Source organism: Euprymna scolopes, chromosome 21, assembly GCF_053919585.1.
Source record: "Euprymna scolopes isolate OS-2025 chromosome 21, ASM5391958v1, whole genome shotgun sequence".
Taxonomy (NCBI): domain Eukaryota; kingdom Metazoa; phylum Mollusca; class Cephalopoda; order Sepiida; family Sepiolidae; genus Euprymna; species Euprymna scolopes.
The window spans coordinates 11,984,427-12,008,950 of NC_136502.1; the positions used below are offsets into that span (position 1 = coordinate 11,984,427).

The window sequence follows — 24,524 nt, forward strand, 5'->3', positions numbered from 1 at the left end:
TTCCATAGTTGTTGTTGTCTCACTATGTTTTTGGCAAATTAATCCTCTGACTGGCTTTCGTTAGGATTGAAACCACTATCTTCAGACAATGCTCACCTGAAACCATAGACATTCAACGCATCTATCCACTATTCATTGGTGAGTGATGGAGATTTTCAATCCTCTCGTCATATATATCATCGTTCACCTATCAATCTATCATCTCATTAACACATATTCCTGGATGTTTTTTTTTGGCCTCGATAAAAGGAACTAATTTAAAAAAAGAAATGATTATTAATGAGGTAAATTTATGCGGATACGACAGGATGCAGTGTATGTCATATACAGGGCAGATTCTACTTAACTCATAAATGGAATCCACTACAAGTCAAAGTAGATCGGAGACTTATCTGTTGTATTTATTATTATTGTGTGTTTCTTTAGCTAAAAGTCAGAGACTACAGAAGACACACCTACAGAGCTAACATATTCTTTTTCATGATTGTTGTAACGTTGTCAGGAACCGACACATTGTAACCTCAGTCGCAAAGAATAGAAAAGAACTTCAGTTCACTTTCTTTTTTGTTGTTCAACAACGACATTTATTTTCTCATCCTCTCGTTACCACTATAATGTCCCTCCCGTGATCGTCTTCTCGAGCATTCTCTTGAGCGTCATCCACATCTCTAACATGATCGCCCTCCTTTTTATAGGCTTTTCTTTATCACTGACATCATTTTGCATGCATTTGCATATAGCCGTCCGTGCTGTTACATTGCCTCAGACAGAATTTTGACACATAATTTTTTTTAATACAAAATTAGTCTGAGAAGGTTAGTATTTAGAGACATTTTCCAATAACTACTAGCCTGCGTGCCCGGCGTTGTCCGGGTGTTTGTAGATGTGTGTTCAGAAAAAAAAGTTGTAGTAGGCAGACAGGTTTGAACCCGTGATGTGAAGACGAAAAGAAAATGGAGGTGTGTGTTACGGTGTTGGTTGAGCAAAAAAAAAAAAAAAAAAAAAAAAAGGAAAATTGCAAGCAAAAAAAAAAATAGGAGTAGTAAGCAGGCTCGAACCCATAACGCACCAGAGGAAAAAGAGGTGAAAAAAAAAACAAAACCCAAGCGGTCTTACCGATGTGCCTACTGTGGTTGTGATATCACTGGTGATCGAAATAACGCCTTTTATGTGACGTCGTGGAAGCGAGGGTTGAATAACTTGCAAAAAGTGTCAGCGAAAAAACGACCCTCCCTGTGGAAAACTGCCCAGTTTAGGGTAAAGGAATTCATGTTTTTGGAATTTTTCGATATTTGTTGTCCAAAGGGTCGAGCTTCAAAATGATACTGATCTTGTGAAAATCCGTCCCCTCTGTCAAAAGTTTTTGCGAGACATACATACATACATACATACATACATACATGCATACATACATACAGATGTTACATGATAAGGGCTGTTCCCTTTTCATGTAAGTATAAAAATAGAGAGATTTAGTTAAAATGAAAATGAAGTAGCATAGGCGAAATTCGAACCTTGTAATTTAAATTTAGAAATAGATTACGTTTGAGAATTAGAAAATGGAATGTAAAGCAAACGATTGTTTAGAATAGAGATAAAATATTTCAAGAAAAGAATGTGCACTGTCAATTTTGTTATGAAAATTCAATTGAAAGAATGCAGCTATAAGATAATTTAATAAACATGTTTTTAACATATTGGAAATATAGGTTACTGAGTATAGGTTAAAATTCCTTTTGTACGTCATGGAACATAGAAAGTTCTAGAGATAGTTAGAAAAACTTTAGAGAAAAGAAAGGAGAAACTGGGAGAAACGCAGAGGGAGTTTGAGAGGGACAGGCGACAGTCCAGTTTGGAATTCGAACGTCTAGAAGCGAGACGGTCACTTTGAAACTTACTATGTGAAGCTTTGAAGTCTTGATGATGAAAACCACGGCCGGTCGTGAAGAAATAAACCCATCATGTGTTTTTATAAAACGTCGTCTTGTGTTGTGATTCTACAAAAAGGTAAATTGAATTGTTATTATATGTCTATATGTCTGTGTTATAAAATGTCTTAACATACACAGCTTACATACACGTCTCGACATCTCATATCGACAATGTGAACTCTACATCTCATATCTACACTAAGACTGTCTGAACACTATCTCCTCACTCTAAGAGATTCTCATATCAACACTTCTAAGTATGAACAGTTTTTAATATAAATATGAATCGTCATAACACGAACACGGAACGAACAATCTCTCTCACAACATCCCTCTTAATAAGACTCTCTAAGCAACTCTCTCCACTAAGACTCACTCTTAAACTCTCTCAATGAAACCCCTATATAACACATACATACATACATACATACATTTAAACAGACAGGTGAGATTTATATTATAGATTTCTCGGAAATTCGAACTAAAATACATTTTCTTGGCCTTCAGATACAATGTTTTTGTTTTATTCGCATGTTATTTCAATTAATTGTTTTACATAAATATAATTTTGAAAAATAAAATTTCTAATAAATTTAAGGATATCCTAAATAGGACGACCCCCTAGAATAAATGTGGTATTATTGTGACTTGAGATGATTCCTGTAGGATAGACATTTTGATCACTTTAGACCAAAGATGACTAATTATTCACCCTTTTCCCTCACACTTTTGATGGCCCTGTGCCTTATTTGTTTAAAATGTAAACTTTTTTATATTTTATGCAAGTAAATATTTCAAAGTATGGTCTGTTCTGAATTCTGTTGAAGAAGAGGAAATCCTTCATGACTGAGGAGGGAAGATCAAGAGAGTAGGATTAGAGTGTGAACCAGATAGATAGATAGATAGATAGATAGAGAGAGAGAGAGAGAGAGAGAGAGAGAGAGGGGGGGGGTTAAAAGAAAGATGTATCACACACTTTTTAATGCTTTTTTTTTTTGTCCAAGCTCTCAGCCAACTCGAAGTAGCCACGGAAATGTGAGGGCTACATCACACTTCCCAAAGTTCAGAAATTAGGGCCTCACCAGGATGTAGAAAATATTCTGAAATATTTAAACAAAGTAAATAATATTGAGAAATAACATTAAAAAAATGTTCAAGATCATATGAGACAACATATATTTTATTTGAGCGCCGTGGGTACGAAATAGTCGAGCTTATTAACAATTGAGTTATAAACAATTTTTTTTTATAATCCAAAGTATAATTCTGACCTAAGCCAAAATGTAACCTGATTTGGTTTGGCATGGGGTTTCATCTGGCCTTTTACACCGGTACAATAGTTCACACCTGAAGAAACACGTTGGTGCTGAAAGTTTAAGATACAAATAACAAAGATAAAGGAACTAATTCAAATAGTTTATCTGAATGGAAGTAATGTTTAATTCCTGACCTTTAATTACCAATAGTCTTTGACTTATTTGCGTTGTTTTCTTAGAATATTGGACCCAGCATTGACGTTTGGATTTCTTTTACTCTTCAGACGATTCACTTCTGTTTTCAATCGAGTAAAAATAAGGAGTCAATCAGAGAAATTCATATGATTTGTTTTATACGAAGTACTCTTCTTATCTTGAGTGTCATTCTTACAACGATTCGGCTAAAGTAACCTCCGACCTTCTTCAGGTATATCTTTTCAAATTTGATAACCTTTCTGTCAGACTCAGGACTTTGTATAGAATTTCAAACAGAACATTTATTCAATTTACAGGTTAGTATGCTTTTATTCCGTCAGCCATGAGCAAGTATAAGTCTTAAATAATTTGCAATTGTATGCTTAGTATCGCCTGCACTAAGGATGGAACCTTAGCGTAACAAAGTATTAAATATAATTTAATTCTTCTGGAGGTTGAAGGTTCAATCTCCAGTGCAGGAGATTCTAAGAATACAATTGCGAATTATTTAAGATTTTAAACTGGTCACAACTGACAGAACAAGAGCATGCTACCCCTGTAGATTAAATAAAGGTTTATGTTTAAAATTCTGTGCAGATTTCTGGGGTTGAAAGAAAGATTCCCGAGTTCGACAATATATATTTGAAAAAGGTTGGTGGTTATATTAGCGTTGAGGGAATAACATTCAAAATGAGAACAATAATCTAAATAATTCAAATTATAAATCCTCATCTAAAAAATTCAGAAACAAAAATCAGTGGAAAATGGACAGAAAATGCAGGAAAAAGGTTCCAGTTGAATATCTTGCAAAGTAATCCTTTACACAATATCTATTATGACGTCATCCCTCAATGTCCTCGTCTTGGAGAGAAAAAAATATTTACCCTCGTGTTGAGGCAAAAAAAAAAAATAGTAACTTATTGAAGTACATTTTTAGTTACAAAATGTTTGTTTCACTGTATAATGATTTATTATATGTATTTTCATTGTATAATGATTCATTAATTGTATTTTAATTGTATAATGATTTATTAATTTTATTTTCATTGTATAACGATTTATTAATTGTATTTCCATTGTATAACGATTTATTAATTGTATTTTCATTATCTAATGATTTATTAATTTTATTTTCATTGTATAATGATTTATTAATTTTATTTTCATTGTATAATGATTTATTTATTTTATTTTCATTGTATAACGATTTGTTAATTTTATTTTCATTGTATAATGGTTTATTAATTCATTTTAATTGTCTAATGATTTATTAATTGTATTTTCATTGTATAATGATTTATTTATTTTATTTTCATTGTATAATTATTTATTAATTTTAATTTTTATTATATAATGATTTATTAATTGTATTTTCATTCTGTAATTATTTATTAATTTTAATTTTATTGTATAATAATTTCTTAATTGTATTTTCATTGTATAATGATTTGTTTTGTTAATGTTATTTTCATTGTATAATGATTTATTAATTGTATTTTCATTGTATAATGATTTATTAATTTTATTTTCATTGTATAATGATTTATTAATTTTATTTTCATTGTATAATGACTTTAATTTTACTTTGATTCGTTTTATATATTTTAAGGTGCATATGCTGCATGGTAGAGGTCCTATGTCAGTTGCAATTGAGTAAGTGGAAATTTTGACAATGGCCACATTTAGTGAATATTATGATAATCTAGCTGCAAACAGAATCGTTCTCAGAGACGGATGACGAAAATTGAGGCAGAGAGCAGAGGTCAGATGCCATAGACAAAACAGGAGATAAACAATGACGAATCGCGTCACGTTTTTTGAGTGAGAGAAAACTAAGGTTTTCAGTTATCTCTGGGAGTCCACATGCCTAATAATGTAGAATAATCTAAGACGAATGTTACTTTGGTGCATGTCCGTCTGCGTCACTTTTAAATTAGAAAGTTCAAAAGTAAACAATTAGCTACGTTAACATTAGTCTCTCCAACGTAAATTCGCTCTCAATAAAAACATTGAAGAATATTCAGGGGGGCGTTTCCTTGTGTGTTTCCTGCATAAGAATTTTTATTCATCTTAGTAAAACAAACAAGCCAACCAATGGCCACTAGTCGAAACGGCAATGGCGAGAAGAAGCAGAAAACATTTAAAAGACCAGCACATATAAACACCCGGTGTACATATAAAACCTTGAAAAATCTTAGCAAACGTCTCTTTATGTTACTTTTTTCATGAAAATAAACAAAACAGAAAGCACGTAAAAGACGAGCACATATTAACACCTGCACATACGTATAAAGACGTCTATTTGGCTTATTGATTAATCATTAATGAAAACATTTCACGGAAAACACACAGAAAAAAAAACTGGTTTGAAACCCTGTTTGGAGACAGAAATGATTCTATAAAAATACTCAGACTCCTTCAGGCATGTTGTTTTCTAACAGTGATCTTTTTCTCATATTTAAAAATGATCGTCGTTACTTAAAAGAGAATTGGTGTTTCTTAAGTAAGGAGATCTAAATTCAAATTTCAAATATTAACATTAAAAAAATAAACATAAAAACACACCAGTAAATCAGAAAAAAATGAATACACAGGAAGAATATTGGTAATAAAAAATGTATAAACTTTAACAGACTTCCGATGAATTACAAATTTTTTCTTCATACCTCGTTCAACAAAGTTAACGATTCCCTTTTATTTTTCATTAACACCGTACTACGGACCTGGAAATTTGTCATAGAAAAAAATGTCATGGGGGAAAAAAATGGACAACATTTTAAAACTTACAAAATTTAATGTTGCAAAAGGTCAACTTTTCATTTGTTATTGTTGTGCCATGTTATTGGCAATATAATAATACACTTTGTTACAATTTATTTTGAAAAATTACTTAGTTTAAGCCAATCAACTGATGACATTAAACATTTTGAAATAATCCCCTAAAAACAAAATTGGTTTGTAAAATTTGGTGATAGTGATATTTTTCTTTATTAATATATAATTAAAAATAGGAGCCATGAAGAGGTGATATGAAGCGACGCTAGCAACCTGGCATTTGGGGTATTATTAGAAATAGGAGGTGCAACTGCTGAAGACGCTGGTTGGTTACGCAAAAAATACAATAGTGCTCATATCAATGTTGCAGAGCTCAATGTTATGATGAAGGGCATCAATCTGGCTTTAAAATGGGGGTTTCAGAAGGAATTTACATAATAAATGGCGTCTTCAATCATAAGCATAACGTAAAAAATGCAAAACAGGATAACTCATATTTCAAATTGGAGAATATAATAGGAGTTGTCCACCTTACAACTAAAATTTTATTTCATTTTCTGTATAAGTTTTAAAAATATGCCGGCAAATTTAAACGTTGTAGAAATATAAGAAACAGAAAGATGAATTGTTAATTTCTAAATTAGAAAAAAAATGTGTAAATAATTACGTAAAGCACAAAGTGTACATCACTTATCAAATGTTAAACTTAGATTTCTATATAGAAACTGTCGATAAAAAAATAACACCAAATGATAAAAAAAAATCTAAATATTATGATTAATAAGTAAGTTAGTATTATAGGCTATAGTATTGTTTCATCAAGCTGTGTATGAGTTAGGATTGGGGTTAGGGTTAGTAAATACTCATCAGTTTAGCAAAGAGATAACTATGGTGAAGTGGATGCTGGCACATATTGATGACCATGTATTATGTTTGAGCCTTATCAGATCCATAGCACAGCTTCCCTGAGGAATGTTGGCAACTTTCACGTTGTCGCTCCTCTGAATATCTGATTCTATTCGGGAAACAAACCCAAGCAAATTACTAAATCATAACTTCATATGAATTTTTTTTATATTTCTATTTATATAAAGTTAGATATTTGTATATGTTTATATACAGTGATGATCATATTTATTGGCACGGTAAAATAAAAGTTAAATTTTGTCTAATAAATTCTAAAAAAGGGATTAAATTAAAGAAAATAACAAAGTATATTATGTATTTTTAACTGGCCTTTCCGATGCAGCAATCGGATTTTAGAAAAAATAAATAACAAAGGAACAACAAACATAATTGCAAAAAACCCTTGTTCAAAATTATTGGCACGATTTATTTAATAATCAATTGTATAGCCTTTGGCCTTGATTACCTTCCTCAGTCGCTTTTCATAGTTTACAACCAAGTTGTTGCACTCTTCAGTAGTAATTTTAGCCCACTCTTCCTGACAATAATCCTCCAATTGAATAAGATTCTTAGGCTTCCTTTGCATTACCCTCAATTTTAATGTTCTCCATAAATTTTCAATTGGATTAAGGTCTGGGCTTTGTGATGGCCACTCCAAAACATTAATATGATTGTCCTCAAGCCATTTCTTAGTCAGTTTAGCCGAATGCTTTGGGTCATTATCTTGCATGAACCACCAACGACGACCAAGTGAGAGCTCTTTAGCAGAGTCTTTCAGGTTTTCATCCAATATTTTAACATAATCTTCCTTTTTTATGCTACCTGTGACCTTAACAAGTCGCCCTGGTCCAGAGGCAGCAAAAGATCCCCAAAACATCAAACTGCCTCCACCGTGCTTCACTGTGGGTATGGTGTTCTTAGGCAGGAAAGCTTCGCCAGATTTTCTGTAAATATAAGACACTTTATTATGGCCAAATAACTCTATTTTCGTTTCGTCAGTCCATAGAACACGTTTCCAGAATGCAACATTTTTATCAATATGACGTTTTGCAAAGGCTAGCCTTGCTTTCAGATGCATAGGCTTCAATAAGGGAGTCTTTCTCGGACGACATGCTTTTAAACTAGCTCTCTTCAAAACTCTACCAACTGTATGTCGAGATACATTCACTCCAGAGGTGCTCTGTTCATCAACAATCTCCCCAACAGAGATCCTTGGGTTTTGTTTTACTTGTCGAACAATTTTCCGTTCATCTCTTGGGGAAAGAATCCTTTTTCTCCCTCTACCCTCTAAACTCATAACGTGGCCTTGCGATTTGAACTCGTTTATTATGGCTCTAACAGTGGATTTGGGAAGGTTTAGCTTCTTTGAAATCTTATCATAGCCCTCCCCATTGGTATGGCATGCTACAACAAGCTTCCTGACGTCTTCGCTGTGTCCCTTAGTTTTAACCATGGCGATTGAAAATTATAATTTAGTCACTTATAATAGTTTAAATAAATCGCTATCTAAAAATTATCTGAAAAAAATTATTCACTGAATTAGCGTTAAACAAGCATAATATGGCTATAAAAAAGTTCAGAAAGCACGTAAACCGGAAATTGATTGATATTATACTGATACTAAAAGAAAAACAAAGCCGTGCCAATAATTTTGAACAAGGGTTTTTTGCAATTATGTTTGTTGTTCCTTTGTTATTTATTTTTTCTAAAATCCGATTGCTGCATCGGAAAGGCCAGTTAAAAATACATAATATACTTTGTTATTTTCTTTAATTTAATCCCTTTTTTAGAATTTATTAGACAAAATTTAACTTTTATTTTACCGTGCCAATAAATATGATCATCACTGTATGTACGAGATATTTTCCTGAACTAATTAACCGATCATTATCGATTTTGGTTGGTTGGTTGGTTTGTTGGTTGGTTGTTTAACGGCATATCAACCATTTGGGGGTGATTTAATGCTGAATCCAGTAATTTTTGTGGAAAAAAATCTTTTATTCTTCAAGTTGTTTATATCTTCAAATATTTATTCATCGTGTTTGGTTTGATTGTTTTGTAGAAGAAAATTGTTTTTATTTTTGACTTTACAGAACATGATTGAGTTTTACAAAAGGAAAGGATAAAAACTATAACATCAATGTTTGCAGCATTTTTGGTCAAGAAGCCAGTATCTTCAGACAACCAGATCTAGTAACACCAAATACCATGAAACATCTTACCACTCTGGGCCAAAAGGATCTGGGAGCAATGGTAACTAAGGGGCAACTACACATTCTCCACAGGCCTCAAATGGGGGTCTCACAACTGAATATCTATCTTTTAAGGCCATACCCAAGACCATGGATTTTAGAACACAGCTGCCATGCGTAAGAGACCATAATGTGAACTATTTTTAGTTTAGGCAAAGAGGGTGGAAATCCTTGGTTATGATCATATAATGGATTTTAATTAAAATTAGGATAAGGGTTCTAGACTTATGGTTTAGTAGCTTTTAATCTTCTTATAAAAATGGTGCAAAACTATTAGTTTTAAGGAATTAATTTTATTCGTCCTATTATGACTTAACTATGTAAGAATCATTGCCATCACACACACACACAACACTACTTATATTTAAACTCAGAATAAAAACAGCACTGTTAGGAAAAAACACACGTGAAGAAAGCCGGAGAGTGAATCGTTCGAAATATAGTATAAATATAAATATCAATGTTGCTGAGAACAATAGTCTGAAAATGGAAACAATTAACCCTCATCACAAGCATCCAAACAATTAATCCTCATCCCAAACATCCAAACAAAAATCCAAGCTGTATTTGGTCTATAATTTCAGGAATCCTTCTCTAAGATGTAACACTTCGTAAGCATTGACTCTTCAAAAAGTTCTGAATGTTCTAGCCATTGGGGAGGATAATCTTTCTCTTGAAATTGCTTTGGCATTAGTATGTGTGGAGGATGCTTCAAGTCTGACTTGAGAATATAATACTTTCCCAGCGGCAGGGGAAATTTGGAATTTTCTAAAAACTCGGAATCAGGCAGCCATAATTGTCCTGGAGAATTTCTTTTTAGGACATAGAATTTTGGGAGTGACGCAGGGAAAGTTTCTTCTGAACGTTTTCTGACATTTTCTTCTTTTTTTGTACACGGTAGTTGCGGTAAAGGTAGAAATTGTTGCGGGTTGAACGTTGAATAGGTTCTGATTTCCCTCAGGTTACAGGGCAAAGAGTGAGTACCAGAGTCCAACTTGACCGACTTAAGACCGGTCCATCGACTAGTAGTGGTGGTGGTAGTAGTGTGTGTAATCTGACCAACGTTTGTTTTGTATGAATTCCGTGGAGATGTCCGGGAGTCGGCTGGACAGGAGAATCTCTGTTTTATCGGCTTCACGAATGAGTTGTACTCGCTCCATGGTATGCGGGCCAAAGAATAATGGGAACTGTATTGATCTGGAAAAGATAAATATTATTTTAGGATTTAAATTGTATAAAACGATAATAGACAGATGATAGTTCGTGATGAACCCTATCTCCTTCATGAACGTGAACTAATGACTTCAGTCAAGGAAAATCTTCCTCAGTCATGTCAAACTCCTAGTGACATCTCAGCAAGAGATCAAACTACAGCTATTGATGAGATGGCTAGAGAATGTACCCCTCCTGCTGATATCGGAATCTTCTCTTCTGAGAGCCTTCCTACTGGTTCTAGTTTCAATGGAAAACACTGAACCACCTGAGAACAGGAGTGGGGCAATCAAAAGCTGCTATGACCAGATGAGACTACAAAATAGATTCAATCATCTGTGAATATGGAAGGGAGGACCATAAGATACAACACTGCCTTGTCTGCCCTTTGCTGTTCAATCAGTGAAACTTGAAAGATTTTGCAGAATACAAAAATGATGCAAAAAACTTTTTAAAAAAAGAACTATATAAAAAAGGACTATGTAAAAAAAAGAAAGAACTATGTAAAAAAAACTATGTAAAAAATTATGCAAAGGCCTATGTAAAAAGAACTATGTAAAAAAAAACTATGTAAAAAACTATGTAAAAAATTATGCAAAGGACTATGTAAAAAAGAACTATGTTAAAAACTATGTAAAAAATTATGCAAAGGCCTATGTAAAAAGAACTATGTAAAAAAACTATGTAAAAATGATGCAAAGGACTATGTAAAAAAGAACTATGTTAAAAACTATGTAAAAAAAACTATGTAAAAAATTATGCAAAGGCCTATGTAAAAAGAACTATGTAAAAAAAACTATGTAAAAATGATGCAAAGGACTATGTAAAAAAGAACTATGTTAAAAACTATGTAAAAAAAACTATGTAAAAAATTATGCAAAGGCCTATGTAAAAAGAACAATGTAAAAAAAAACTATGTAAAAAATGATGCAAAGGACTATGTAAAAAAGAACTATGTTAAAAACTATGTAAAAAAACTATGTAAAAAATTATGCAAAGGCCTATGTAAAAAGAACTATGTAAAAAAACTATGTAAAAAATGATGCAAAGGACTATGTAAAAAAGAACTATGTTAAAAACTATGTAAAAAAAACTATGTAAAAAATTATGCAAAGGACTATGTAAAAAAGAACTATGTTAAAAACTATGTAAAAAAAACTATGTAAAAAATTATGCAAAAGCCTATGTAAAAAGAACTATGTAAAAAAACTATGTAAAAAATGATGCAAAGGACTATGTAAAAAAGAACTATGTTAAAAACTATGTAAAAAAACTATGTAAAAAATTATGCAAAGGCCTATGTAAAAAGAACTATGTAAAAAAACTATGTAAAAAATGATGCAAAGGACGATGTAAAAAATAAAAAAAGTATGTAAAAGAAATATGTAAAAAAATATGTAAAAAAGAACAATGTAAAAAAAATGAGAAACTTGCATGCCCACATGCTTCAAACACATCAAAAAAAAAGAAGAAATTAAATTAAGTTTTTGGTTGATATTTCTTTGGTCATGTTCAGGTTTCTTTAAGCTCATAATTTTTAATTCTTTGTGTAATTTAATAGACTCTTCTTTTTACCCTTTTTTAATTGGGAGTCATCACTTATCAAAGCCCGAAGGTCACTCGAGGATAAGAGTTAATGAATGTAAGGTGGTAGTGTTGTAATCGCCAATTGGGTAGAATTTGATTATTTATGGGGATGGCTCAACAAGAACTTGTTTACATTGGATTTGAAGGTTACCATATTGTACTCTACTGAAAAGCAGGCTAATCGAACAGTGTTCCAAAGGTGGGCAGTCCTGGGAAAAAAATTTTGCTCATGGAATTTGCATTTAGATTTAGGCACAGATAGTGATTGGGGGAAATCATATGTACTGGTTGTAGCTAGTCAAATACTTTTTGTGAACGTTTGGCAAGGAGAGGACCATCGATTGGAGTTCGAGCAATTGCTATGAAAATAGCGATTGAACAAAGACTTGCAACGTCTCTTCCGTGGGAATGAGATTGCAAGGGAGAGAAAAAGGCATCACCTATTAGGTTTTTAAGCTGATTTTGAACTCTATCAATAGATAGGGTGCGTCGAGCAGTGCCTGCCCAGATGTGGCAACAATACCTGGCCCTTATACATATTAGATTGCATCGGCAGTGAGGTACCTACTGGAACGGAAGAATGCGCCAACCATTTTTCCAGCGACTTTGGCAACAGATTTGATGTATATGTATGTATTTCAGATCATGAGTGAAGGGCAGTCCCAGAAGCTTGTCAGGAGATGGAGTTTCCCCAAGACGAAAGCCATTCATTTCAATTATGGCATGATAGGGCTCACAGTGATTATGATGAAAAGAGGGAAACTTGGTTTTCTATGCATTAAAATTAGATCCCTTGTTCTTAATAATGGGTGAATGAAGTAAGAATTAATTTATGACAACACGGATTCTAAATTTTTCTTTATTTTTTTATGGAAATCACTCCAGACAAGAGATGAAGCCACTTGATGTAAGGAACTTAAAAAAAAATCGTCAAAATTACTACTTCAATGGCAAAAACTAATATTAGATGGATAGATTTTAATCCAGAAATCAGCAATTCTTCCCCTTTTGTCAGAAACATTGCTAATGTAATGTGAGGACTAAAAGAAGTGAGAGTTACAAGACTGCTGAAAATTAACCAAAGATTCACTTTTTACTACCATTTACAGATTTAAGAGAGAGAGAGAGAGAGAGAGAGAGAGAGAGAGAGAGAGAGAGAGACAGAGACAGAGACAGAGACAGAGGGAGACAGAGAGAGAGAGAGAGAGAGAAAGAGTGAGAGAGAGAGACAGACAGACAGAGAGACAGAGAGAGAGAGAGAGACAGACAGACAGAGAGAGAGACAGAGAGAGACAGAGAGAGAGAGAGATAGAGAGAGAGAGAAAGGATTAATTTACTTTTTAAAGTAAATCTTATCTTGCATGTTTTCTAACTCGCATAATTTTTCAAAACTTTTTTACCTTAAGTTGTTTCAAGTTTTACAATAAGATTTACCTTGTACGTGAGAACATTATGAAATCAATTGTTATTGATGAAAATAAATTACTTCTCCGGTAGTCCTGTTCTTTTATACTATGGAGCTGCATCCCACTTAACTATAACATTGCCGTTTTCAAGTTTAACCTGAACAAGTTCAGTTGAGCCACCATCTTAAATAAACGAATACTAAGTTCCACCATTCACGGCATTGTCTCACCGGCCTCCTGACACAAATTAACCCTTATCCTCGAGTGACATCAGACCTTGATAAGAGTTTCCCACTCCCTGTTAGTAAATAATATTATTATATGTTGAGGGGTGGTACAGGTAGATCTCATATGTCTGTAACATCATGGACTAGAAATGTGACAAGCTGGTGCTCTTTTTGCTGGCTCGACTACAACACATCAATAACTGCTGCTAGGTCCCCCCACCCCACCTCCAGCTTGGGTAAAGTTTGAACATATGCGGGTATGGACAATTGATACCACGGCTCATGTTTTTTCTGAATTCATAAAAACAATGAAAATGTTGCTTGTTTGGAATAATCCAGGTCCCGTAATAAAAAGGTTTCAGACATTTTGTACAGGCATTAAAATTGTCATAGACTCTTGAAAATTCAATATGTTATTGCTTTTTTTTTTTTTTACATGGAGTTCACCACTTATCAAGGCCCAATGGCCACTCGGGGATAAGGGTTATTGTGTGTACAGTAATCAATGGGATAGTGTAGCAATAGTATTGGAGAATTGATAAGGTGTCATTACTTAGGGGGGGGCGGTTCATCAGGAATTTGTTTGTGGTGGACTTGAAGACATCCAGGTTGAAGTCGCGAGGGAAACAGGCAAGCGAAACAGAGTTCCACAGGCGTGCAGTTCTGAGATGACTAACCAATTTTTATGATTTCAGGTTCAAATGAACAGTTATAGCAGGAATTGGAATGCACCCTACTAAAGCCTGATTGTCACAGCTGATAAGTTTCAAAAATCCTATCTGGAGGTGACGATAATTTAGGAGAACGATATGCAATAAAATTATATTGTCAACTTGAAAAAAAAAATGCCGCAGAAACATATGGAATGCTTCAGACTGCTTTCAGACCAACTTGCATGAATCGAGCATCAGTTTTGGAGTGGCATAAGAGATTCAAGAAAAGCTGGGACTCTGTGAGAAATGATGAGAGGTGTGGGAGGAGTAAGGAAGTCAGAACACCAAAGTTGATTGGCCAAATAAAGAATTTCATGAATAAGGATCGTCGTAGCTCTATAAAGACAATAAGTTCACAGTGTGGGAACTGTACACACAATTATTTGTAGAAGATTTACGCGAATGCGCCAGTCCACAACTCCATCCTTGTCACAGACTATTTGACCAAGATGGGCATCAAGACAGTTCCTCACCCTCCCTATAGTCCAGACCTTGCTCCCTGTGACTTTTGGTTACTCCTTAAGCTCAAGGAAAACCTTAGAGGCTGTCGTTATGAGAAAAATTGAGGAGACGAAAGAGGCTGTGATGAGAGTAACTGACACGCTCACACATGGAGACTTCCATGGGGCCTTCCAGAAGTTGTTGGAACGGTATAACAAGTACATTGCAGCCGGTGGAGATTACTTCGAAGGGGAGTAGAGTTTTATGTGTGTACTATCAATAAAAGAAGTCTGGAAACTTATTGAAGGAACCTCAAATAACGAAAATCGAAAAATTAAATATTTAGTTTTATTTTTTAGAAAACCAGATATATTTTCTTTAAATAGATATTTAAAGATATTAAGCAAACTTTCGGTTGGAATGAACCCTTTTCAAACGATTTCTTTTTGTTTAATCTTTTTTCATGGGGATGTAATAATCTCTCTTGGTGGTAGTTCAGAGGGATGTTAACTGGACAGTTTTAATGTCTTTAAGTGCAAGCATGCGGCTCACGTGGCAATATCTAAAAAAATATATATCTTGTTTTGGCTTTCTAAAAAAATTTAAATATTCACTTAACAATATTTCAAAAAAGTGTCGTCCTGTATTTATTTATTTGCGTACTGTTATCTTCATCTTTATGGTTGGTTTACTAAATCTCGACCAACTCATCCTCTAACCTTCTTCAGGTGATAAACCGTGGCTGGATAGGAATGCTGAATCTCGTAACTGTATTCCCAGTAATTACTACTTTCCATGGTTGTCGTGGTTTCACCCCGTTTTTGCAACCTAAACATCTGACCTGCTTTGAGTAGGATTGAAACCGCAATCTCACCTGGAACCGTAAGGATTCAATGCTTCTATCCACTGCACTGACAGGGGAAAAAAGTGCCATCCTATTTCGAAATATTTTTTTTTTTTACATGGTGGTCACCACTTATCAAGGCCGGAAGCCACTCAGGGATAAGGGTTATTGTAAGTACAGTACGTTAGTATGGAGATTTGATGAAGTGTTAACTTAAGGGGGCGGTTCATTAGGAATTTGTTAACGTTGGACTTGAAGACATCCCAGTTGTAGTCAGGTGGGAAGCAGGCAGACGGAACAGAGTTCCACAGGCGTGCAGTTCTAAGAAAGAAGCTTTGTTCATGGAATCCACGTTTTGATTTAGGCACAGATAAAGAGTGGGGGAAATTTTTCATAGTGGATTCAGCTAGACGGGTGTTTTTCGTGAAAGATTGGCGAGGGGGGATGAGAGATTGGAGTTCAGACGAGCACCTGCCATGGAAATAACGATAAAACAAGGATAGGCTCGTAACGTCTCTTCTGTGGGAGAGAGGTTGCAGGGTAGAGAAAAGGGCATCCCCCACTAAGCCACAAAGTCTATTTTGTACTCTGTCAAGGCAGGATAGGCTGTTTTTAGCAGCTCCTGCCCAGATATGGCAGCAGTATTCCATCCTTGGACGTACTTGGCTTTTATATAGATAGATAATTGCATCAGTAGTGAGATATCTTCTGGAGTGGTAGAAGGATCCCACCATCTTTCCAGCATCCTTGGCAACAGACTTGATGTATGTGTTCCATTTCAGATCAGGAGTAAAGGTCAAACCCAGAAGCTTGTCAAAACACGGGGCCTCTCCCAGACGAGAGCCATCCATCCCAATTTATGCCAGATGGGGATCAGAGCGCTGATGATGTAAGGATAGGAGTTTGGTTTTAGATGCATTAAAGGTAACCCGCCACGTCTTCCCCCACTGAACCACGCGGTCGAGATCGGAGGAGAGAGAATCAGAGAGAACTTTGTCATTTACAGCCTTTGATATGTTGCTGTAGATGTCAATTGAAGGCAATGTTATCTACTAAATTGTCATGTCAAAATTAGCAACATATCCAAAAATTACAAAAAAAATGATAAAATAAAAAATTAATTATTAATGAAAATGGGAAATTGCAAGTTTTACTTAAATAATAAACAGACGAGTTTTTATGGTAGCAGGGGAGGTAACTGCTTAAAAATATCTGATAATGACGGATTATGAATGTAAATCGTTTATGTAATAATGAAGTAATATATGTTAGTAATATTAACATGACCATTAGATAATATTACTTTTAGTTGAAACTCAAAGTTTTGACTTTCGTTATTAAATGAACTGATATCACTTGTTATTGTGTGGTATTACAACTCACCCAAGCAATCCTTTCATGTAGGAGACAAAATACAGATGGCACACCTTTTTTGAAAAAGCAGAGATCACAATCCCTTTATCGAGCTAGAAGACTACTTACACCTGAGAGTATCATGTACCGCTACAAGGCCACCATTCGTCCATGCATGGAGTATTGTTGCCACATCTGGGCTGGTGCATCTACCACTAGTTTCTCCCTCTTAAATAGGGTCTAAAAAAGAGTCTTCAATCTAATAAGTCCCACTTTGTCAACTAAGCTCCAACCCCTGTCCCATCCCCGCAGTGTTGCCCCCCCCCTGTGCCTGTTTCACGAGTATTCTAATGGAATGTGCTCTGATGAGCTCGTTACACTTGTGTCTCCTCAACGTACATATCCCTAACAAACCCTGCTTAGCAACAAAATCACACCCCTTCACTATTGAAGTCCCTAAATGCCAGAAAGCTTTCTACTCTAATAGTTTCTTTCCTCGAACAGTTGGACTTTGAAATTCCGTTCCTGCTACCTGCTTCCCTGACTGTACTGATATGCAGAAGTTTAAATGTAATGTAAACCAACATCTTTCCTAGGCATGGTCCCAAATAATAGTCTCTTATGTCCAAGTGGCAATATGCCTTGTTAGGGGGGTGGACGTGAGTAAAACAAAAAAGATACAAAATACATATAACGCAAGTCAAAAAGTAAAATTACCTCATCAAATTTTTTATCTTTTATCTTCATTGTATCTCAAAACATTTAATGCAGGTATACAGATACAGAGTGGAACGATGAAATTGTCGCTCTAGAAAAGACGACATGATTCCATTTCCGTTTGATGAAAATCGTTTTTTTTTTTTTTTGCAGACCATCTACTAGTTGGCCAGTTCTATGCAACTTCCAAGAATGATATGAGCTATCTATCATGTCTAAAAATAACAGAATGTTCAATGAGCGAGTTCAAAGATGCACTGCTGTACAACTCATGCTCTCTACTGGTCGAAATTATGACAACAGGACCATTGCCAACACCCTCAAAATGCATCGCTTGATTGCCATGAATCACAGGGATGTGCCCAGGGTGATGAAAACAAAGTTTCCTGTCATGGATATGGTCTTTGGTGTGGTTTCAAGTGAGAGTGACATCATACTACCTCACAACTTCAAAGTCAGCTTGAAAGTCAACACCAAAGTGTACCTGGATGTATTGAAGAGTGTGGTGATCCCATGGTCCAATCGGGTGACCGCTGGCAGATCCTGGGTGTGGCAGCAGGACTCGGCACCGACCCACAAGTGCAAAGAGACTCTGGTTTAGCTTCAGAAGGAATGTTCTGACTTTGTACCCTGCTAACACTGCCCCCCTCCTTTCCCGATCCGAACCCTTCGAGAGAAGAAACATTTCTGGACTACTTCCTTTAGTTATATGTCGAAAACATCACCAACATGACCTCCCACAACACCAAATCTAGCTTGATTGCCACTCTCAGCCGAGTATTTGCTGAGCTCTCACTGGCGTTTGTGGAGAAGGAATGTTCCCAGTTCCGGGCCTGTATCATGGCAGTGATTGAGGCTGAAGGCAGCTACATTGTATAGATGTTAGCTCTACTAATAATAATCAAGTTACCTGAATTGATAATCAAGTTACCTGATTTTTTGAATAAAAGTTTTAAAATAAAACTGTAGTGCTGTTTCTTTAGGGTGATAAATTTATCGTTCCACACTGTATTTGCAAAAACATAAACAATAGTACCAAATTTATTTTTGGTAGAAAAATTTGTCCCTGAATTATGTATGACCATTTAATGTTCTGTAGGAATTAAAAAAAGTCTTGTTTTGTACGTAAGGCCAATTTTCACTGTGTATGGCTTAAGATACAAGCTTTAAACAAGTGAAAAATACTTACAAACGTAATTGTCAATTTCCGGTAAAAAAAAAAATAATCATAATGAAATCAATAATAATTAAATCAAAACATTGGACAAAATATAATTATTCATCGAAAAAATGATTAAAAACGTACAAAAATTATGGTAATGTCATCAAATATTGTTTACGGGTCACATGAGAAAAATAAGGCATTAAAGATGTTTCTTCTCCTAACCGTTATTGCATGAGGAGTCACTTCGTGTAAAAAGTTAATTTATTTTGCCCATCGAAACTCGAGAAATGCAAGAATAAAATGTGTAAACATTGATTGAGTAAAAAATCAACATGGCTGCCACTTGCAATTTCGTAGACCAAGTAGCAGCCTTGACCTTGTGATCAAAAACCAAGATCGAGTGAAACGCTATTTAGTGACATTGCCAAATTGATATCGAAGCGCAACTTCGTTCAAGATTTATTTTCAACAGCTAACACATTAATGTGATTTATAACACATTTGAGAGCAAGTTATTTTTTTAAATAGGAATCAATAATAAAATTTCAGATTTGAACCTTGTAAAAATAAATGGAAGCACAATTCGATAATGGGACTAAAATTTCTTGGACATTTTATTCATTACATTTCCAACTTGACTTCAACAATTTAAAAATTTAAACAAACAAAAAAACTACTTGTTTGTTATTACTAAAATGGGAAATATTACTTCTTTACACAATGACGATTCTGAATCAGATAACATGAAACGGATATTCGCTGTAGTTACTTTGTTATATTAAGAAGTGCCAATATTTTTGTATTTTTGGGATGCTTCGGACTACTGTTCTCAACTTTGAATGTTATTTTCGCAACGTTTCGGTCGATATAACCTTTGATCTTTTTCAGGTGTATCGAGTTCGACAAGATACATCTCAAGATGGCTGGATGGACCGAAATGTTATCGAAATGACACGCAAGAAGAAGAGTAAATAATATGACTAACCAAACCTCATCTAAAAAATTCAGAAACATAATACAAAAAATCCAATAATGTAAATATAATTTAATCAATGAATGCAAATTGCATAGAAATATTTTTTGACGTTTCTCAAATGCAAAAACAACAACAAATACAGTAATTTTACCTCTCACAAAGGATTTTTATGTTTAGCATTAAATATGTAACACACAATTTATTTTTATCTCATGACAAAATATTTTCATTGGCAAAAAAAAAATTTTGATAAACTGACAAGCAAGTATCATTATATTAAATTAATCTTTATTGTCTGTTTTTGTTTTAAGCAAAACAGAATAGCAATTATAGAGCTAATCATTTCCTTTAATAATTAGAAAAAAAAAATTCTCAATTACCAATTACCATGACAAATAACACTGCCTGAAAGCCCATCAATCAAACCACTCGGCTTAACATTTACAGGCAACATGAATTGAAACAAATACATTGAGGACATTGGCAAGGCTGCTGCTAAGAAGGTAAACTCCCTCTACCATGCTAGAAAATTACTCACACCAGAAAGCATTTTATATCTTTACAAAACCATCAGTCGCCTATGCATGGAGTATTGTTGCCATAGATGGTCGAGTGCATCTACTGCTAGTCTTTGCCTATTAGACAGGTTTCAAAAAAGAGTCTCAAATCTTGGCACTATCGGCCAAGCACCAACCTCTGTCCCATCACTGCAATGTAACATTCCTGTGCCTATTTTATAAGTACATTAATGGAATGTGTTCTGATGAACTCAGCACTTGTGTCTCCTCTCAACATACATGTACTCGATTAATCTGACAAGTAGCAAAATTCCCTTCGCTGTTGAGGTCCATAAAAGTCGAAAAAACTTTCTACTGTAATAGTTTCTTCCTCAGACTGATAGACTTTTGAATTCATTCCCCATTTCCTTGACTGTATTAACCAACAGAAGTTTAAATATAATGTGAACAAACATCTTGCTGCTTAACTCTTCACAATCCTCTGTTAGACATGATCCCAAATAGCAGATCCTTATGTTCCCTGAAGCATAAAAAAATGACTAAGTTCAGCATTTGCCCCCCCATTTAGCCCCAAAAGTCTCCAGGGGGGGGGGCGTAAAATCCTGGTGAACATGAACAAACAGTACAGTTTCAGGCGTCAACATATGTAAATTTGAGTTCTGCACCATGCAAAAAAGAAATGACCAAGTCCATCATTTACCCCCAACCTATTTAGCCCAAAAAGTCCACAAGGCTTTAACATATTTAAATTTGAGTTCAGCACCATGCAAAACTGCTAAATAGACATATAAAGAAAATTTTGGACAAATATGGTAACATAGTCCCAAAAATGGAGTGTTTTTATTAATCCTAAAAGAGCCCTGGGGCACACTCAAGAGTTATCGTGAAGTATAGGCAAACAAAATTATATAGAAATCAGTTAGTTACAACTTTTCAGAAAGTTTTATAAAAATCAAAGGCATTAATTTTTTTTAATAAGCACAAAAGTGTCAATTTTAGCAATTTTCACCCAAAAGGCACCCCTAGGGGGGCAACCGGAGTTTTCCCAGAAAATCCGTTCTGTTACTTTTTTACTCATATCATGTTTAATGTTTGTGCAAAATTTTTTAAAAATTTCAAGGCGTAGTTATTGAGAAAAGGGCGGACAGACGAACGGACAAACGGACGAACGGACAAGGGTGAATTTACAGGTCCACCCTCCTTTTGTTTGGGGACCAAAAACGAAGATTCACAAGAGAATGGCATGTTGTAATATCTGTTTCCACAAATGAATTGAATACGATTGTAAAGCGGGAGAGGGGGTATAATCTATATTTAAAAAAAGCATCAACTGAACAAGCTGGGAGTCCATCACTAAAGACCACATCTGCCCACACATGCTCCAAGTGAAGTGAGGAGAGGAGAGAGCAACAGTTGAGAGAGGAGAAAGAGGAGGAGAGAGAGGAGATAGGAGATACCAACAGTGGAAAGAGGAGAAGAGAGACCAACAGTGGGGAAGAGAGCACAGACGATAGAGGGTTGCAATAGGGCTTTCACAACTAGACACCGCCTACATCTGTGGCAACTGCAACAAAACCTGCCGATACAGGATAGGTTTGCACGGTCACAACTGACACTGCAATTCAGCAATGAACTAATCAAGTGTAAAACTCCATTGTCTCCTGAGAAAGACACATGAAAACTGTGAGAACACCTTCTGATACGACACCGTCCGTGTTCAGTTTTCTTTCCATGCATTTCACTTTAGTCCTTTAAAAAACACGCCTTGAAATAATAACCCCTACATTTGCCAAGTTTACAGTTACTTCTGATTGGCTGTTAGCATACGATTACTCGAAATTAATGAATATAAGAATACGCGATTTCCGAATAGATAGACACCACTTTCAAGAACAATGCAACGCTTTTTCGTTTCTCGTTACAAAAAACATTTGCCTGCTTCTAAGAATATAGGATTGCTAACAAAAAAATTGTGATCTGCGTTTATATTTTTATAATTTCTTTAAAAACTAAATTGCATTAATTTTATTAGGATTTCTTAGTTGCATCCATTTGCTTTCTTTTCTTTAATAGTCGCTCTACTCCTCTGTATGATGCGAAAATGTTATTGAATTAAGGTGCGTTCGATTTTTTTTAAATCTCTTTTTTGTCACCGTTCAATTGACGATTTTTCACATAACTATTTATAAGTATTTATCGATTGCTTACAATATGGAAAAGGTGTAGCTTTGAAAGCCTCCCCACGAGGGCACAGTTAGACACAATCTCATTTTTTGTATGAGACAAATTCAGTCCTCAACCCTAAATAAAATGCACTATTGATTGAGGAAAAAACTGTGTTTCAGTCTAGAATGATTTATCTATTTCTAAACGATAGTTATTTTATGCTATCGGTTCAAATTATGTAGAAGCACAAACTTTTAATAATATGTTTCATACAGCTATTAATAAGTCTTTTAATGTAATATATATTTGTGCTACTTAATAAATGGAAAATATGTAGAGTTGAAATCCTCCCCACGAGGGCACAGTTAGACACAATCTTAATTTTAATATAAGAAAAATACAGACCTCGACCCTAAATAAAGTGCATTATTGATGGGAGGAAAAATTGTCTTTCTTCATCACTAATAGACAAATTTTTTTATGCTATCGGTTCAAATTTTGTAGAAGCACAACACTTTAATAGCACATGTTTCATATAGGTATCTATAAATCTTCTCACATAATTCTCTATTTGCACTGCTTACTATATAGAAAAAGGTGTAGCTTTGAAAGCCTCCCAATGAGGGCACAGTTTGGCACAAGCTCATTTTTAGTATGAGCAAAATCCAGCCCTCAACCCTAAATGAAGAGCATTCATGATTTGGTAAAAAATTAAAATTGCCTCAATCTAGAAGCATTTCTACATTACTAACCAAGCACCAAACAGACACAAGAGTTTTTTTTATGGCAAAATATACAATAATTAAATACTATTGATTAGAATAAAAATTATAAGCTACGACAGTCTAGAAGGGTTTCTCTGTCACTCACTGAGGACCTGACAGATGTAACACTTTAACACACAAACAGCACTATTCGCCAGTAACCATCAGTGCTGACAATTACAGCCAGTAACTTTTGCTGACTATCACTGGCAGACAATGTCCGACAGTGGAAGTCAGCTCATTTTATTTTGGCCATGGCCGCTAGTGCTAGCTATTTTTTAGGACCGGCAATAGCCCCATTAATAACCATAGTTTTCTTTGTTTTGTTTTTTGTTGGGGGGGGGACTTGTACCGTATCTATTTTAGCTTTGTGTCATACTGCCACCAGGCAATGTCGGTACATGGATCCTGCTAGTATATATCTAAAGGAGAATGCTTATCACAGGATAAAATTCCTCAAGAAGAACAGTAGTGCAATACTTTTATGACTACTTATGAATTTTAAAACCATGACTAAAACCCTAATTTCAATTTTGATAAAGATTCATTGGTTCTACAAAATATCTAAAAGGTGTCTTAAGAAGAAATTAAAAGTCAAGAAATCTTGTTTAATGGTAGCTAATGACTATGGATCAAGTTTAATGTAAATCTGAAATATTTGAATTTTTACATGGGATACCCACATTTTGCCCTTGCCCCAAAGAAACCCCATTAAAATAACCAAAAGAAACTGAAATTGAGGGAATAATTATTAATTAATATCTAACATCCACTGTTAAAATTTCCACAAAATCAAAAGTCTAAATTTTCACACATGGCTTCCACCCCATTTGTGTAAAACTGAGTTCACCTAAATATTCTATGAGGTTGCTTAAATAAGTTTCCAGATGTTTTTGTATGGGCGCTTATATTGATAGTGCACACATGAATCCCTGGTCCCCTTTGAAGTAATCTCCTCCGGCTGCAATGCACTTGTTTTACCATTCCAGCAACTTCTGGAAGACCCCATCAAAGTCCTTTGGTGTGAGCATGTCAATGACTCATCACACTTAATTTTGTCTCCTCAATTGTCTCATAGCGACAGCCTCTAAGTAATAACCAAAAGTCACAGGAAAAAAGT

General features: G+C 34.7%; 1 protein-coding gene across 3 annotated transcripts in view; it reads right to left on the minus strand.

The window, feature by feature from the left end:
• Nucleotides 1-9,754: 9,754 nt before the first annotated feature.
• Nucleotides 9,755-24,524, minus strand: part of LOC145241990 (protocadherin beta-13-like) — a 261,801-nt gene continuing 247,031 nt past the window's right edge. For 2 of the 3 annotated variants that reach the window (XM_080104870.1, XM_080104869.1), the window contains exon 6: nt 9,755-10,512. In XM_080104870.1, the coding sequence (XP_079960996.1) occupies nt 9,896-10,512 (617 nt within the window). In that variant the 3' untranslated portion in view covers nt 9,755-9,895. The remainder of the gene's footprint in view (nt 10,513-24,524) is intronic. The other variant, XM_080104871.1, reaches the window with a different exon arrangement.